General features: G+C 34.5%; 1 protein-coding gene across 2 annotated transcripts in view; it reads right to left on the reverse strand.

The window, feature by feature from the left end:
• The window catches only part of NCAM2 (neural cell adhesion molecule 2), a 273183-nt gene that overhangs the window by 38172 nt on the left and 218743 nt on the right, over nucleotides 1–16268 (reverse strand). For both annotated transcript variants that reach the window (XM_064726512.1, XM_064726521.1), the window contains exons 13-14: nucleotides 9332–9451; nucleotides 7273–7394 (exon numbers count right to left, since the gene is read on the reverse strand). In XM_064726512.1, the coding sequence (XP_064582582.1) occupies nucleotides 7273–7394; nucleotides 9332–9451 (242 nt within the window). The remainder of the gene's footprint in view (nucleotides 1–7272; nucleotides 7395–9331; nucleotides 9452–16268) is intronic.

Genomic DNA, 16268 nt, shown 5'->3' on the forward strand with positions numbered 1-16268 from the left:
TATTTGTTTCAATTCTCCCAGACTCTTGTATTATTTGCCTAAAGTCTGTATGAACATGATGCACAAAGATTTGGAGCTGACTTTACAGAGGTTATGAACATTAATCTAATTTTGGAGTTCTGAGTACTTAGGCTTTTTGTAATTTTGATTACTCCTTATCATGTTTCCATCAAGTGTATCTAGAGAATTTTGTGGTCAATCCTTTTAAACTTTTTGGCTTCAATTTATTCTTTGCTCAAATACTGGGTTTTATTTTATAGAACAGCAGGCTAATAACTTATATAATAAAATGCTAAAAATAAATTATGTAAGAAGTTTATTTTATACAGACATGTCAATTACATTTTGATCAATATTCATTCAAACAAACTTGCCATTAAACCAATTCTTGAATTGTTTGAGAGTCCAGCTGTGTTTATATCACACATTAGTTATTTAACAAAATATACACTAATTGTAGCAATTTGGAAACATTTTGCAAACCAGGTTGCATGCAAGAATATAAACATATATGAAGTACTATGTCTGCACCTGTGAGAGGATACATGCAAATCTTTAGGATGGTGTTCTAGACGAAAAAGGATTCTTGTAATTTCTCATAGTTCAGGTAATTAAGATATCTATATGTAGAGAGCAAATGAGGACTTAGATTGCAAACTTAATTCTGGCATTTCATAAACCTGGAGTTCTTACCTTTGCAATCATCACTTTGAGTGTATAACACATTTAATTTTTTTATACAAATAGAAATTACACAATTATTAATAGGTAGAAGGATAAAACAATATATATTGTCAAACAAAAATTCATCTTGTTCAAAGGACAGCCAATAACAGTCAGCAAGAATCCATGCAGTCCTACCTTTACAAGACACTGATAGCATGGCTCAAATATCTCTTGAGAGACAGATCCTGGCCATCCAACCCCTACAGAAACATAGACCCAATCAGCGGGTCTATGTTTTTTCCCATAAAACCATATGGGAAAATTTAAAGCCAGACAAACTTATAATACCTGCAAGTAGAACTTCTTAGCTGCACAATACTCAGCAGCTTATATTTAGGCTCTTTGCTGAAGCATCTTGTTCTTCACTGATACAGGTTTCAGAGAAAATAGCAACTAATTTAGAGAGTTCAGAGACCAATCATGTACTCTACGACTTTTTATTTGTCCCCAGTCTTCAGAAAATAAAGGATACACTAAATTCCCTTGTGTGTATTGCTGCAAAAATTTATTTGTTATCAGCTCTGAGGCTGATGATTTTTCCATACTGACTCGACCTTTTCATAAACTTTCTTGCTTTGTCTGCATTAGCATTGGTATTGCCACATGATAGTTCTGAGAATGAGTAAAATCCAACAACACCTGTTTCCAGGAATATTTTCATCCAGGTGAAAATTCCTGCCTGGTGCAGTGATCGACTAATGAAAAACATCAGAATGGTAGGTCAGTTACAAATAATGAAAAATTTGCATACATTGGAGTAAAACCAGTTTGTTCATCATACAGTGAAAGCAATATTTCCTATTAAGGATATTTTCCCATATCCTGATGGATACTTTCTATTGCAATCACCTGAGTGAATCCACTCATACTGTCACTACACCAAACTCCTTTTATAAACTACATTTTTGCATAGCACTGCTGAAATAAAAGGAGCTAATAATGATTGCAATATGCATATGAAAATACTCCTTAATGATATTAGGAAAACTGTGTTTTGTAGTACTGTATTTTAATGGCTATTGAAATTGGTGAGGTATGGGAGGAGTTACAAAAATACAGTTAGATTTTAAAGAATATCACCATGAATCAGAAGTTTCCTACAAAATCTCAGTATTGTGCACAGATGCCAAGTGAACATACCAGGGAATTTCAAAGGGTTTCAGAAACATAGAAAGACAAAAAGTATATTAAAGTTGGAAACTAAAGATTCAGGCTAATACAGCTGCTGCAGAAAAAGACAGTATTGAAAACAGAGATTTGATTATATTTTGAAAAAAAGTGCAAAAATCTATGTGATGAATGTAATGAAGCTGCACTTCTGCAGACAGAGGAACAAGTGAAAAGGCAGGTGTTCCACAATTTGGTCAGGTGAAGAATAATGAATGAACTGAAATGTCACAAGATACCTGCATATGCTATGCTAGAGATACCATAATTTAGTTGAAACTGAAACCAAATGGGTGAATTGAGACAAATGAAACCAAGTCCAAAACCTGAGTGTGAAGACAGAAAACTTTTGGAGGAAGAGGAATAAAGTGTCTGGAGAGCAAGGTGTGTTCTAAAGATAGAGATTAAATCTTCTGAGCAGAGCACTGTCTGCTTATGACCTCTTAAAGATGGAAAATAAAGCAAACAAACAAACAAAAATAAAACAACCCCAAAACCAAAACAAAATATAAAACCAAACCAAACAAAACTAACAAAAAAAAAGACAAAAAAAGAGGAGAATATCTTCTATGTCCTTCATTATAGCTGTTATTTCAGCTATATTGCATTTTCAAGTACTTTCTCATAAGCAGAGCTCAGTAATGTGTCCATGTTTGATTTACCATAAGTGTAGAAATGGAAAAAGAGGGATGAGAACACAAATCATGAATCTGCCAGGTAAATCTTCCCAAAAACCTCCCTGTTCAATGTAGAACCCTTTCAATTGTAGCTTAAAGAGCAGAAGAGACAACCATAAGAGACCACTTTGTTCCTTATTGTTCTGTTAATAATACTTAAAATTTATAGAAATCTCTACATATGCATAGTGTTCTACCACAAAAGGAATGAAGCCTCTAAATTGCAAACTGTAGTCTAGTTTGGGGGGTGAATTAATATAAATGTCTTCAATAATTATTAATATCAAGCAACAAATCCACACTTAGAGAAACTGTGATGGGACCTGCAACCTCAGAGATTAAACTGTTCCTTTATTTACATCTTATTTTGTTTCATATTATGCAGAAATACTTGTTTACAAAAGGCCACTGATAACCTAGCTGGTGACTGGCAGTTCTGGGGATTTCACTGCCCACTTCCATTACTCTTCAGCCTTATATTAACAAAAAACAAAATTAACTACAGAAAATCCTCACATTATTATTTCTTAAATGTGTATATATTGGCTTTATGTACTTTTGGCTCCATTTTTTTTCATAGTACAAGCATCAGCCAAATTTATTTAAGAAGAGTCTAAGAGCTAGGTTTTTAAGACACCTGTAACCTAACCACCTAAATACCCTGACAGAAACAAAAAAAAAACTACCTCCCTTGAAACAAATAAATCCACAAAAACAACAAGAAACTAAGCCAAGCAGTGTAAACTCCAGTCTACCATGGTTTGACTGCTTCTCAAAGCTGAGGGCACACCTGACAACAGTGGAAGTAAAGCCAATTCATTTTTTAGGCAGCAGTTTACTAGTCTGGAAAATACCATCTCTCTTTAATGGTCATTCTATATTGTATCCTAAATCACATTCTCTGGGATCTCATAAAAAGTGAGAAAAAGTGATTAACCCTCTTCAACTCTTCCCTTATTCTCCATCCTGTCTAAATTGTTGAGCTGAAAGCTCAGCTCAAACAGACTTATTATGGTGGTCCCTGTGATGGAAAAATGGACAGGAGACACTACACTATCTTGAAAGCTGGCAGCAAAAATATCAAGAAATACTCACAGAAGAAAATTGAATCATTTAAAGCAGTGACTTCAAAAGAATTAATTACATCAGGTTGGGGATTTCTAGGTCTGGTAATAAAGTTCAGGGGCAAATACTGAACCAAGCAAAAAACAGCTGGTAATGTACATGGTGTTAAAATACAGAAAGTCAGAGAATCCAGCAGGTAGACTGAAACCTAGAGATGCAAAAGCATTTACCTGTTTCTTGGTAGGTATCTCAGAGTGGGAGTAAATTAGAAATTATCTCTTTTAAAATATTCTGTATATATAAAATTTGTTGTAGAAGCACCCAGTAAGGAGCAAAATTAACATGTCCCACACCAACACAGTCAAAAAAGAGAGAATGTGCTTCAGAGCGAAGCACATAACCTATCAAACTCTTATCTGCCAAAATTCAGAGCATTAATAGTAACCCTGTCAGAGGTCAAAAAGATGTGAACAAGTTTTAGGCCTGCAAAAACCAGTCACTTTAGTAAATTTTACTTGCTTATATCAAAAGTTTCATAATCATAAAAAAGAGTTATTTTTATTATTCTGTTCTAATTCCAAATGTTCACTAACATTTTCTCTGCCAGAGAAAAACAAAAACAACCCTCTTCCCCTCACCACACTTGTCTTTTTTTTTTTTTTTTTGTAGCTTACTGTTGGCATTCTGTGACCTGGCAATATAGAAATGTTAAGACACCTATTCAGAACTTTCTTTTTAAGCATTATGACGTAAGCTTAAGCAGTGTCAACACTTCCCAAAGGCTGCTTTGAAGCCTGCCTTTCTCTTGTCTGTCTGTCCTGGCTGCTGTGACAGCCTCACCTCTATTCCAAATGCTCCTTCCTCCTGGCCCTCCTTGTCTCATCAACACTCCCCTCTTGATTTTAATTTATTACTCTGGCACTTGGTAAAGGCCCCATCAGATAACAGCCACTTACCAATTGAGTACACATTTCCTTAATTTATATATCATAGAAAATATTGTGGATAAAGCTTCACATCTGATGTGAAACACCAGCACATCATCATGTGTGTCCCAACCAACTTTGGAAGCACCATAAGCAGAAGAACCAAAGGGAGGTTTGAGTTGGCCCCCATGAAAAAATATTGAAGAGTTCCTCTGAGAAGTGTGGTTGGCTGGTCATCTCTGACACCAGACAGGACACCTTCCCTAGAGAATTCCCATCACTGCTCTTTCCAGCTGGATACCAGGGAACAATTTTCCCTTGCTTTACTCTCTCCCTTCCTATTTAAGCTAACTTTGAAGTCAATGTGTGCCATCAGCCTCAGACTCCATCAATGAAGCTTTGTCAGGCTGTCTCAACTTTCTTAGTGCAACAGCTTGGAAAAAAATGAGGCTGCTAATCATAAAAATTGCACAGTACCTAACACTCTGGAATACAGAAGAAAATGTCAAGCTGCTGCAGTCTGATTGTCGTCAGTAATTCCTGCCCATAATATGAAGAAACTGATGCTAGGAAAGGAATATTCAACAGAATGAAAAACATGATTTCCAGAAAAAAAACTTTCTGTTTGCCCTCAACCAGGATGTAATATTGCTCTAATATATTAAAGGCTGTCCTTCCTCCAGTTAAAAAAAAAAAATCTGTATAAAACTTACACAGGGCTGAATTACCTTTTTAAAGAAAAAAGCCATTGATGTATTGGTTTTTATCAAATATGCTCTTCAAACATGCAAGCAAATACATTGGTCCAGGTGCTAATAATGAGGCTGGCAAGAGTTATAGGAAAGCTAATTAAACACGACCAATGGGGAAGATGGAAGAGAAGCAGTCAACAGATAATTATGAACTTTAAATAGCATTCATTCTTGCTGATTAAAACACACACACAAAAAATTCTGCTTTTGTTGTAGAAAGCCCTTTAATTTAGTCAAATTGCTTTTTCAATTGGAAGTTCAAGGAGTTCGAGGTCCAAGGAAAAGCTTTCTTCAATCTTTCAAGTTTCCAGTTACTGCTTAAGCTGCACATTTACCTTCCAACACCACACAGAAAAAATAATCTTTTATCCAATAATAATGTACCTTAGTAAAAACACAAGATCAATATTAGATTTCCAATTTTTTCAGGAGAGAACCAAAAGAATTTTCCTTCTTTTAATCATAGAAACAGATTAAATTCCATATGCTGCATGACTGTATTATATCCAAACTGTTTATTTTCTACTCAGTAGTAAATACTTAAAGACATTGTTATCTAACTAGGAAGTTCAACCCTGCAAAGTTCCATTTTTATCTTGTATTGCATATTTTATTACTCTCGTCTTCTTTGCTATTACTTTTCTTTTATATCAACTGTATTCACTGGATGGAAAGTCATTTAAAAAGGTCAATTAAGATTTAGGGATCAGTGATAGCAGAATAACTTCGGGTCATTGTCCCAGACTACTCCTAAGAGTGCTACCAAATATTTCTCAAATAATTTGCACTATTAATCTTCTTTTGTTAAATATAGCATGGGAGAATAGTTTTACATACCAGGTTTAGCATTCAGATAATCCCCAGTTTATAACCAAAAGTTACATTATAGTAAATATGAGGAAATGTGAGAAAACCTATTACAAGTTAAGGAACTGTTTTTTCCTTTTGGTAACATTCCAACAGGTTCTATAGTCACTTTCTCAAAAATTGTTTCTTTCTGTGAATAAATACAGTCCTCACTATCTTCCATTTAACATGACTGGATATCCAAGGTTACATTCCCAATTTCCTAGACTGTTCATGGACATGAAATTCTGCTGTAACACTCAGGTAAAATGGGTCTACTCAATAAAGTACTACACAAGGAAATTTTTTAAAAATTTACACTGGAATGAAATACGTCACTTTTGCCAGCTCTGCAGCTACTTCTTCAATCCAATCATTTCTAAACACAGTACATCAGGAATGAAAAATCTACACAATTTTTTAAAATATATTATACACTGCAGAAAATCCTGTTTTCTAAACTTGCCAGATTTGATGAGAGAACACCAAAACAGAACTTTTTAGAAGGCAGAATGCACAAAACTCTGCCCAATGGCTGTCTAAGAACAGATATGTGCCCTGAAACTCATGAAATTCCCAATGATGTGCCAATGGCTTTTGTAAGATGAGACTTGGAATTCAGGCAGATAAAAGATATGAAAGGTGATCAGCTAATTAATGTAATAAGGAATACAACTAATATGGAGCACTCCAATATAGCTTTCTATCAATACAGACACATTTATAATATAAATTACAAATTTGCTGTTCAAATAACCCTTAAATGTGCAATTTTAATATTTGCTAATTTACTGTATTTTTAAAAGCTGAACACGAATGTCCCACATTCACTATGCAACCAAAAAAGAATATAGCTTTCTTGATAACATGAATTTTCAGTATACTTTTAGGAATAGCTGAGTGATTTTTAGGTTTTTTTTTCAATTTTTATTTTATATGCTGGCAGCTGCAACTTAGTTCCAAAAGAAAATACACTGTAGCTTTTTTTAAAAATTATTTTCTAGATTTCAAGCCACTTTGGTAAATTTAAAATAATATAAACAATTTTCTCTGCATTAAAAGCAGATATTAACAAGCATAATTTCATTTATTTTGATTGGCAGAAATACTTACACTTCTGTATTTGACAATATATTCCAGTATTGGAGCACCTCCATCATCTTGTTTAGTTATGCTAAGTTTAAAACTCTTGCCACTCTCTGGTTGTCCATGAATTGAAGGGGGGCTTGGCTCCCCTAAAAAAGGAAACAAACAGTACATAATACTACTACTACTACTACTACTACTACTAGTAAATAATCAACAGTGAGATAACTCTTAAATTACAGCAAGAAACTTGTCCATAATAATATTAATCAAAATCTTAAAATCAATATGACCATTCTAGGCACTACAAAACAGACTTTATAAGAATGCTAAATACTGTGCTTGAAATATGTTCTAATGTAGATTCTGCATGCAGTAAATAAAATTATGTAAAGTATGAAAGAATCATTAATTTCTTGGAGATCTTCTGACTTCCAACACTTTTAAATGGAATTTCCTTCCAAAATCATTTAGTCATTAATTCAGCAAGGCTGGTTACCTGCTACTCACACTGAAGTTGAAAAGGCACTCTCTTACAAGTAAGCATCCATTATTCCTATGTGAGATTTCTAAATTGCAATACAGTTTTTAAATTTAAAATAAATTTACTCTCCAATAAACGTACCAAGTCAAATTAGGATAAAAGTTATCTGGGAATAACAACTTTTTAGGGAAGTCAATATCAAGAGTAAATGTAAAGAATAATATTTTCAAATCTAAAACCAAATGTCTTAGTTATAATAAGAAGATAAAGGTAGCCTTAAACATGCAATCAAAGATTTAAGGCCATTTTCAGACACTTTCCTAGTCAAAACCTCACCGATTATTTTTTCTATATGCACCTTTATATTACATTTTTTAAAAAGAGATGCTAAATGAACATATACTGAAGTGTCTTCAAAATTTCTGTAAACGTGTATTTACCCAGAGAGATACTGTTTGTTTAGAAATAATTGTATTGTGTTTGGCACTTATTAAAGTAAGTATAAACTTACTTAGATCACAACACAAAACTTATCAGGCTTTCTATCAGATAACATGTATAATGTTATCAGATATATATGCAGATAGGAATAATAGGAAATTATTTTATCTGTCCTGAAATATATTTAGAATATGTATATGCTTCAATGAAAAAGAAATTTGAAAGCTGTCAAGTTACTGTTTTGGAACAGAAGAATAATGAAATATACTATAATATAGTATAATATAATGATATATAATAATACATGATAATAACATAACATAACATAACATAACATAACATAACATAACATAACATAACATAATATAATATAAATTATGTAATCTAATCTAATATCACAGAAATATTTTGTGTTCTTTGAAGTTAGATTACTTTTGTTGTTCACTCCCTTAGAGCCAGTATTAGCTACACTGAGTAATGCCCTACTCAGGAAACAGTTCTGTTGCAACAGATTTATGACAGACTGGTCTGGCAGTAGCTGCTGATGTGTTTCAGCATATCTGTCTGATTACTGTACACTGCCATCTGGTAGTTCCTTTGCTTTCCTTCTCTCTATTTATTTAATTTATTTACTGTTGTTTCTATTTAAAGATAATTTGAGAAAAATATTTTTTCATTTGCCCTTAATATTTTAACCTGAACCTCTGGCCTATAGTTAGTACAAATACAAAACTGGGTTCATAGACTATCTCATTTGCATGTAGCCATAGTTAAAAATAATTTATTCTCATCATTTCTTTGATAGCTTAAAAGATTTCTATTTGCTGCTTGCTAATTGCAGAACAATAGCACCACAATTTGGTGACGAAATGTCTCCAGAAATGGCCAATTCACTTCTTAGATGTGGATAATACCCTGAGTGTTGACAATGAGAAAAATTTCTTATTCTAGTATCTTTGATGGTTTGTGCTCCATTATATCAAATAAAAGCTTTTCTTAATCTCCAAAATGTAAGATAATGGGATAAATTCTCCAATTTAAGTACAGTCATACTTCTTGAAAGGGTGGAATAACAAAACATGATGATAATAATAATAATAATAATAATAATAATAATAATAATAATAATAATAATAATTTAACAGCACAAGTTTTACTCACGGACAGGTAAGGTCTGAAAGATCTCAATTTTGCTGTACTCTCCTTGCCCTTTTCCATTTACAGCAGCTACTTTGATTTCATAGGTTGTATTTGGTTCCAAATTGCTCAGAACAACCATAGCTAAAGGGAAAAAAAAAAGAATAAAACTTGATGAACTAATAAATTTATAAAAAGAAAAGTAAGACAAATTCATAATTTGCTTTCTTTTCTTGTAAATAATGAACCTCATATTCCGACAGTACATTGGTTTTATCACAGTACATCAGCTTTTTTGTTGAGTGCTAGTAGTCCCTTTTTTCATCTGCATAAAACCATTGTTGTGACCGAGCAAGCTAAATTTCTGAAGGAACAGTGAAATCAGTGTTGGGCAACAATTAAGGATCTCGATGGGGAGCAATATCTTATATTCAAATTGGGTTTGCACACCCAGGTTTTGGGTAGCAGGGCTGCTGCAGGGGTGGCTTCTCTTAGAAGGTTCCAGAAGCTTCTCCCACATCTGACAGAGCCAATCCCAGCTGGCTCCAGTCTGGACCCACTGCTGGCCAGGCCTGAGCCCATCAGTGACTGTAGCCTTCTGTGATAATGTATTTAAGAAGGAAAAAAGTTATTGTGCAGGTGTATTTGTGGCCAGAGAAGAGCAGGATGAGGATGTGAGAGGAACAGACCTGCAGACACCTGAGTGAGTGCAGAAGGAGGGGCAGGAAGATTCCCCTCAAGTAATCTTGCCCATGGTACGGGATGCAGCTGCGTCCCTACAGCCCATGGGAGACCATGGGGATGCAGAATTCCACGTGCAGCCCATGGAAGAGGCACACCCCAGAGCAGATGGATGCAGAGAGAGAGCTTTGACCCTGTGAAAAGCCTGTGCTGGAACAGACTCCTGGCAGGTACCTGCACACCCATTCCAGAGGCCCATGCTGGAGCAGCTTTCCTGGTAGGATTTGTCACCCTGTGGGGGAACCACACTGAAGCAGCCTGTCCCTAAAGAATTGATCCTGGGGAAGAGTGATCCACACTGGAGAAGTTAATGGAGAAATTTTGTCCGTGGGATGGACTCAGTTTGGTGCAGTTCATGGAGAACTGTTTCCTATGGGAGGGACCCTGTGCTGGAGAAGGGGAAGGACTCCACTCCTTGAACAGCAGCGGGAACAACATGTGATGATCTCCTTTTATGACCAGGTGACCCACCTGGTGGATGCAGGAAAGGCTGTTGATGTTGTGTGCCTGGACTTCAGCAAGGCCTTTGCCACTGTGTCCCACAGCACACTCTGGAAAAGCTGCAGCCCAGGGCTTGGACAGGAGCACTCTGGGCTGGGTTAGGAACTGGCTGCATGGCCGGGCCCAGAGAGTGCTGGTGAGGGTGCTGCATCCAGCTGGGGGCAGCCACCAGGGGTGTCCTCAGGGGTCTGTGTGGGGCCTGTCCTGTTCAATGTTTTTATTGATGACATGGATGAGGGGATTGAGTCTATGGTTAGTAAATTTGCAGACGGGAGCATGTGTCAATCTGTTGGAAGGAAGGAGGGCTCTGCAGAGAGACTTGGATGGGTTGGGTGGATGGGCAGAGTCCAATAAGATGAAGTTTAATAAGTCCAAGTGCCAAGTCCTGCAGTTTGGCCACAATAACCCCCTGCAACGTTACAGGCTGGGGACACTGCAGTTGGACAGTGGCCAGGCAGAAAGGGCCCTGGGGGCACTGGCTGACATGAACATGAGCCAGCAGTGTGCCCTGGGGGCCAAGAAGGCCAAAGGCTCCTGGCCTGTGTCAGGAGCAGTGTGGCCAGCAGGAGCAGGGAGGTCATTCTGCCCCTGCCCTTGGCAAGTGGTTGTAGAAATGTAACATCTTAAAAGAGAGCCAGTAGTATCTTTCACAGTCCCTAGGGAGCCTAATTTTTTTTCATTAAACCGAAGGATTTTTTTAGTTGCTTTAGGCCTTCAAGTCATATATCCAATGAAAGCACAATTATTTCTGTCCATACTCTTTGTTATTCTTTTCAGTGCAGATTTATTAGAATTTCTACTTCTTTAGTTTCTACAGCAGTCCGACAGAGTTCCCATTAAATGAGAAGCTAAAGGATTTAATGAATTTGGAAAAAGAGTAACTTCTACATTTCACACTGTATTATGGGCATTTTGCATGAATTTGTCATTGAAACATAATTGTTTTCTTGTAAATTGAGCAGTAGAATTGTATGTCTTCCAGCATGTTTTAGCTTTACCATTTTATGAGATTTAAAAATACTGAACTCTCAAGTATAATCATGTCATGAAAAAATAATGTACCATCATGAGAATAAGAATAGAATTAGGAGATATATCACTGAGTTCTGTTAAGATGAAATTTAAAACTTAACTAAGCAGTAGCAGTATTTGACTTGCCTTTCAGCCATGATTACTTTCCAAGGATGAATAATTTCACTGAAAAGAAACCTTAGGGCATACCAAATATTAGTGCTACTGTAAATGTTTTTAAAATTTAAACAACATTAAAGCACAACTAGGAGTCTACATTTAGAAAAATGCAAATGTGTTAACTACATGAAACCTAAGGATCCAATTTTATAAGCACCCCTGGGACCTATAGAAATGAATAAAATTTCTTATATATGTAGTATTTAAAGAATCATATATACTTTATATACTTTATAAATATATATATTTTTATATAAATAATTTAGAATCCCCTGCACAGCACTATATATCTAGACACAATGACTTTTGCAATTACATTTGTGGAATTAACCCAGACATATCTGTTACCATAATATGTCCTCAAAAACTGGACTCAGTATCAGTGATGGTGTGAAGTGCATATATTAAATATGTAGGAAAAAATAATAACTGTGGCCTTCTGAAAACAAAGAACCATTCTGGATTAGAATACATACTCCATTTGTAAAAGAATACTTGGAGTAATTAAGATTAAGAAGTTGTCACAAAGAGTGTAGTAAAAGTGCAGGACTGAAGATTAATCTAAGAGAAACGAAAATTTCACTGCTTGCTAGGAGTTGAGATTGGAAGAAAGTACTTCATAAATTAGTTAAGTTTCTTTTTGTAATGTCTGTTTCTGTTATTTAAGTATAAAATCAGCTTATTCATCTTTCCATATACAAATAATTTTTTCTCACATGAAAATAGCCCTGGGCACAATGGATATTTTTTTATTTCTTTCACATTTAGTGCCTAAATGTGAAAAGAACCAGTCCACTGCATACCATATATTTACATTATGGCATTGGCATAATTATTGATGGATATCAAGTTCCAGACATACTGAATGTGAAATCCCTTTCTTTCAGAGTATCACAGGAGATTTTCCAGTTTCTTCTGGCTGTTTATCAGTAGACAGTGTCTTTCTAATCACAGTATCTGTGAGTTTTAACTGGATAATTCAATTTTGTGGATTGATTTTGCCGGGATAATTCACATAGTGACTAGTTAGATTGAGGAGTAGATTTGGAAGGAATACTCCAAAGAGGGAAAAGCAGAGCAGTCACTTGTGAGCTCTCCAAATTAAATAAATTATCTAATTTAAGTTTGTTAATTAATAAATTAACATGGTGCACAACAGCTCAGAGCTTAGTGTTATCCATTTATAAGTGAGGCTTTAGGTCTCAAGGTAGCCTTGGAGGACAATATGACACAAGAAATTACCAGGTATATTGGTTTTTGTTTAGTACGCTATATTAAGGCTTTAATACAAAATTATTAATACTTGTTGACAAGATATGTCACAATGTTGCTAGTTTGTTTTTTTTTTTATTTTTTTCAAACAGAAGTTAAAAAGAAACACAACAATAGAATATAATTAAATTTTACTTAATAAAATTTAAGTTTAACCTATTATGTGATAATAGGTTGTTCCTAAAGTTTAAGCAACATTAAGTATAAAGTCTGTCTTTTTATTATACAGATTCTGGTAATTTGCAAATAAATCTAATAAACTGAAAAAAAATTAACTCAGTACAGAAAAAACCCACAGAAATATGTTAGAAAAAAATTGAGAACTTCATACTATTTAAAATACAGCTTGCAAGCATTTCATCTAGAAAACTTCCTTTTATTGTCTCAGAATTTTAACTGCTGTCAAAATGAACCATGGAAAAGCAGCATCTAACACAAGATTTGTTGTGAAATAAATTGTACCATAAATCCAAGTCAGTAAAACCGAAACAAAATTCCCCAGCTGCTTCTCTGGTCCAGGGTAGGTTGTTTATGTTACTTTATTACAGCAGAATGAGAGGAAAGATGTCTGGCATATTAAATTGTCTTTTCACTGAAGTAATCTGCCTCAGAAACCTTCTAAGAATTGTGATATATTACATAAACCATCACTAAGGAAAAGAAGGTTAAGGGAGCTTGCAGTACAGTTCCTCTACATTAATCCCAAAGTGGATCTCATATGAGGTTAATTAACAGAAAAACCACATTGTTCCATTGCTCTCATTGGAGAGGTATCTGCTGCAGAGAACAATGTTATTCCAGTTCCAAATTCAATCCCCTGAGGATGTCAGATCTAACTGAAGAAGGATATAAATTTATTTTGAAACAAAGTAGCTGAGACACTGTTGCTGAAACAACATCTTCACTCCTATATATGTGGGATTGTGGTGGCAGAGTGAAATTTATGTCAAAGAAGCATTAAAAATTTGAGGATGGTTTGGGTTTTTTCTTACTTCTCTCCCTTTAATCTGAATCTATATCACTGCAGAGGATGTGTGCAGCCTGACTACTGTGCATGTTAATGAGTGGAGTGTTTTGATTTAACAGCACTTTGCTGCACCTATTACTCATTATTTTACTACTCCCAAGGAAACACCGAGTCCCCTGGAAATACCTGAATCTCTTTCAGAGTAAAAAAAAAATGAATAGCATTTTTATGAAGCTTAAACAGGTTTGTGATGATGATTCATGTTCTTTTAAGGGCAGGAGAAAAAGTGATGGGAAGACAGCAATGAGAAACTTGAGGTGATAAAGTAATAATGTTCTGTACAAATGTCTGAGACTCCTGTAGATGTCACAGAATATGAGGAACTTTGCCCAAAATCTGTCTGCCTGGGATGAGCAACAACTGTTTTGTTTATTCTATGTGTTTGCACAGTAGGAGGAAGAGTATATAACCTCTTTTTTCTAGCTGAGACTCACAGTTAGCTCAGAGAAATATTGACAGAATGAAGTTAGAAATTGCCACAGGGGAGAAATACAGAGGAAAAAATAAAAAAAAAAGGATTTTGCTACACAATAGACAAAATGTTAATTCATATGCAGAAAGAGCCAGGCTGTCTCAGTTCCATCTGTCTGCCTTGCACAAATAACAATTAATTTCATAAATACTCATTCAAGCATCTGGCTATAACTGTCAGAATTCAGCTAACACAAATAAATGAACTTTAATAATAAAAATATTTCAATTTGCACATTCTATGAAATAAAGATAATGATAGCAAATCATACTGTCAGTGAAATCATTGTCTTAAATTGGCAACAATATCAAACTTTGATTCCCTAAAACACCAGAAACAAATGTCACCATTTTAATAATCAGATAAAATGGTTGTGTTCCCAGAATTTCCATCTTTCTCTGCACTATAATGTATAATTATTACATTATTTTGGAATAAAAGTATTAGCCATTTATTTAACTGTGAATACAAATAAAAACCCATGAACAGAGTGTAGTAGATCAGGTATAATTAATACAATCTAATGTTCACTAACATGAGTAATTCCTTTACAAAACACTTTTCAGTCCTGACATTAAAAATGCATTTGGCAAAAAATAGCTGTAATATTTTTATTAATATTAATATATAACACATTAAAACACAGTTACCATGTTAAGCTCCTTTCTTCCATGTATTTAATTTTTAATTTTACCGAGCTGGGTTTTGAGATATCACTATACAAACTGAACCAAAAGTAGCATCCCTTTTTAGGGCTTTTCTTTGATACCTATTTCTACTGAGAAAAAAACTAGTCAGAAAGGGTTAAATATTCCATGGGAAAATCATAGTTACAAAATGCACAGTACTATAAATTAATGAAAATAAAGCAAGCAGGAGTGTAAACTAAAGTGCCTAGAAAAGAGAAAATTTGTGGATTGACAACATAATTTATAATACATTGAATCATCATGAATCCAGAAGATGGGGTTCTTCATTTAACAAACTTCAGGTATAAAAATGAATAGATTTTCTTTAGAAGTTTATTTATTTACAAAACACCCTTAATTCAACTTGGTTTTAACCAGAATAACAGCAGAGCACACAGGGAAAAAAAGGAAAACATTCCTGGAACAAAAGCAATCTATTGAGATAGATTATCAGATCAGTAAACCTTGCACAGCTTTATTCAGAACAGAAACACACTTGCAGGAATTGCATACAAAATAAATCACCTATGCAGTAATTAAAAAAAAAAGTCAATGCACGTATTATTTTTAGGCTATAGGTTTACAAAAAATATCTGTACTTCAAATGATAAATTAAACCATATTATCTTGATATCTTCTTCAAATTTTTCTGTTATACTGATTTGACAATAAAATCAAATAATTAATGAAAAAATCCTGCCACTTGTACTGATTATTGATTAGCATCCTATCAGCAATCAAGTGCAACCAGGATCTAGCTTTGACAGATTCTGTTTCCCATCACCACTACAATGGAATTTATATTCCAAACACACACTTCTTAATACCTCTTTCTCCAAGTTTTTATTTCTATATTTCTTTGACTACCTTTGTGATGACCAAGCCAGCTGCTTAATACCAAATCTTGAAAAATCCTGAACTTCCATAAAAGGTATTTGTGGATATTTATGGAAAGGGAAATGGAAGTCAAAGAATAGGAAAGGGAAAATAGAGAAGGAAATGGAAGAGGAAAAGGAGAGGATAAAGAAAGAATGGACAATTAAAAACTTCATAAGTACCATTAAATCT

The sequence above is a fragment of the Zonotrichia leucophrys genome, chromosome 1 (assembly GCF_028769735.1).
Source record: "Zonotrichia leucophrys gambelii isolate GWCS_2022_RI chromosome 1, RI_Zleu_2.0, whole genome shotgun sequence".
NCBI lineage: Eukaryota > Metazoa > Chordata > Aves > Passeriformes > Passerellidae > Zonotrichia > Zonotrichia leucophrys.